This window comes from Cotesia glomerata, linkage group LG3 (assembly GCF_020080835.1).
Source record: "Cotesia glomerata isolate CgM1 linkage group LG3, MPM_Cglom_v2.3, whole genome shotgun sequence".
Taxonomy (NCBI): Eukaryota; Metazoa; Arthropoda; class Insecta; order Hymenoptera; family Braconidae; genus Cotesia; species Cotesia glomerata.
Genome location: NC_058160.1, coordinates 1,016,603 through 1,019,114, shown reverse-complemented (window position 1 = coordinate 1,019,114; position 2,512 = coordinate 1,016,603). Strand labels below are relative to the sequence as shown.

General features: G+C 31.6%; 1 protein-coding gene across 1 annotated transcript; it reads left to right on the top strand.

Moving 5' to 3' along the window:
- Window positions 1-1,034: 1,034 nt before the first annotated feature.
- Window positions 1,035-2,141, top strand: LOC123260442 (aminopeptidase N-like). Its single transcript, XM_044721543.1, has 4 exons — window positions 1,035-1,083; window positions 1,129-1,412; window positions 1,561-1,754; window positions 1,841-2,141. The coding sequence occupies exons 1-4, from the start codon at window positions 1,035-1,037 to the stop codon at window positions 2,139-2,141; spliced, it is 828 nt and encodes a 275-aa protein (XP_044577478.1).
- The last annotated feature ends 371 nt before the right edge of the window (window positions 2,142-2,512 follow it).

Sequence of the window (2,512 nt, the reverse complement as noted above, 5' to 3'; positions counted from 1 at the left end):
CTTTCTTCTCTTTTTTCTCAATTTAAAAAATGACTCCATTGCTCAACTGATCGGTTCATTTTCAGCGAAGAAATATTTGTCAACGAAGATAATAATGCTATGGAAAGTAGCGAAAAATTGTATCGTACTATTGCAGAAATTATAATTAACCAGGCATTCAATAAGTACGAAACTATTCGATCTTTAAAATACAGAAATTTAGAGATAAACTTAAAGAATTATTTGGTTAGTTACATAATAGATAAGGTAAGCTGACGGTTATAAATTGTGTCAATTATTCAATGATTGATGTGAAAGGCAAAAAATCTTTTGTACATTAATAATTTGTAGATAACTGGACAGCAGAATTTCGTAAGCCTATATGTTCTTAGACAACGAATGAGGATTTTTCAGGAAAGCTTTATTACTAACCGTTTACGTGACAAGAATATTGACATCAGTTTTTCTCTAACTGGTTCGTTGAAGCGACATTTTTTTTATCCTTATAAAAATTTTTGATAATTATTATTATAATAATTAATTATATTTTATAACAGCCGGTTTTCGGACTCGAATGATAGCTCGTATTGTGGGTGAGAAAAATATTGACTTACTCATTGAAGATAATTTACGAAACAGGTATTATTTAAAGAGAAAGTCAAAAATATACTTCGCAATAAATATTTATGATCACAAATATTTTTATAAACTGGTATTATGGTGTTATTAAACAGAAACAGAATAAAAAATACAGACTTATTATCTGAATTACTGGAAACTTCGGGAAATAAATCATTTCTTGAAAAAGTGATTGACAACTGGAGTCGTAAAGGAGGACATCCACTTGTCACAATTGAAAGGAATTATCAAGCCAACAGTGCGATTATAAAGCAAAAACTTTTTACGCAAAGTACAAACAAGACGTCGTCAAAGCAATTCTGGATTCCATTGAATATCGCAACTCAGAGAAACGCTGATTTTGAGAATACTTTCGTCACTAAGTGGTTTGATCCAGAACTAGAATCTATAGAAATTGTGCCACCTCTCGCGAATGAATGGCTTATATGCAACAAGCAGCAAATTGGTGTGTATTTTTTTGGAAAAGTAACTTATTAACGCGGTATTTTTATTCGGAATTTATATTTGCAGGCTTCTATCGGGTTAATTACGATGAGAGAAATTGGAAACTGATTGCTGATTATCTCAAGTCTGGAAATTATCAAAAAATTCATGTTCTGAACCGCGCGCAACTTATAGACGACGCGTTTGTTTTGGCTGAATTTGGATACCTCAATTTCAATGTCACCTTTGATTTGGTGAGATATCTCAAGGTTGAGACAGAATATGTACCGTGGGCGACTTTTTGGGAAAAAATGTTCCGTTTATATCAATACTCTTCAATATCTAGTTCTCAATACTACGAACCGTTTAAAGTAATTATTAAATCACACTCAAATTTTTCGATTCTTGTATGAGAAGACGTACTACTTTTTATCAAAATATATCTTCAAAGTTTGTGATCTCGATCGAGAGTACACAGGAGTTCTCCGAAAGTTTTGACTAACTTGTTATTTTTTGCAGAATATGATTTTGGAGTTATCTGGCCCACTGGAACGTAAATTTCTATCAGATGCAGCATTTGATGGTAATGATCGCATGGAAAGACTCAATAAAATAGCGTTTATAAAGTGGACTTGCTTCTACGGTTCAACGTTATGCAGAAACTATTCACTTGTTAAACTCAAAAATTGGCTCGCGGATCCCGTTAAAAATCCGTCAGTTCGACATTACACTTCATTACCATATCGATCATTTACCAATTTAGTTTCTTCTAAAAAATTTTCTTTGTTTTCTCATGCAGACTATTGGAGGACATCCGACAAGAAATACTTTGTGCAGGAATTCGCAGTGCTGATAAAGAAACTTGGGAAAAATTATTGGAGAAATATTTAATTGACAAGGGCGACACTATTCTTTTTGCACTCATGTGCTCGTCAAATTATGAGTTACTGCATAAATTAATTATGTTTTTCATTAATGGTCAATTGGTTCAAAGTAATCCTTGGTATATTTTAATCAAAATTGCTGAACAGAGCACCATCGGTTTGGATACTATCATCCGTTTCATTGACAACAAACAAGCCGTTATACACAGAATGTAAATTTTATATCGTCAATACTTTTATTTGTCATCACTTTCATTTAAACTGTTTCTAGGAATAATCATTACAATGTCGACCCTCCAACTGGCTTCATCAATAATAATGGAAAAGTAACTTATGACATGTAACTATTCTCAACAATATTATATGAATATAATTTCAATCTATATTAATGTTCTAATAATTCTTTTTCGCATTTTTAGGAAGCATTTTCATGACTTTGTAGATTCTTTCTGTACAGTCATTGAGCAGTTCATTACAAATAACCAACAGCTCGATAAAGTTAGTATCAAAACTTCTTTCTCATTCACCAATCAAACATGTCAATATAAAATCACTTCAATTTTTTCTAGTTCAAAAAAATATTGAAT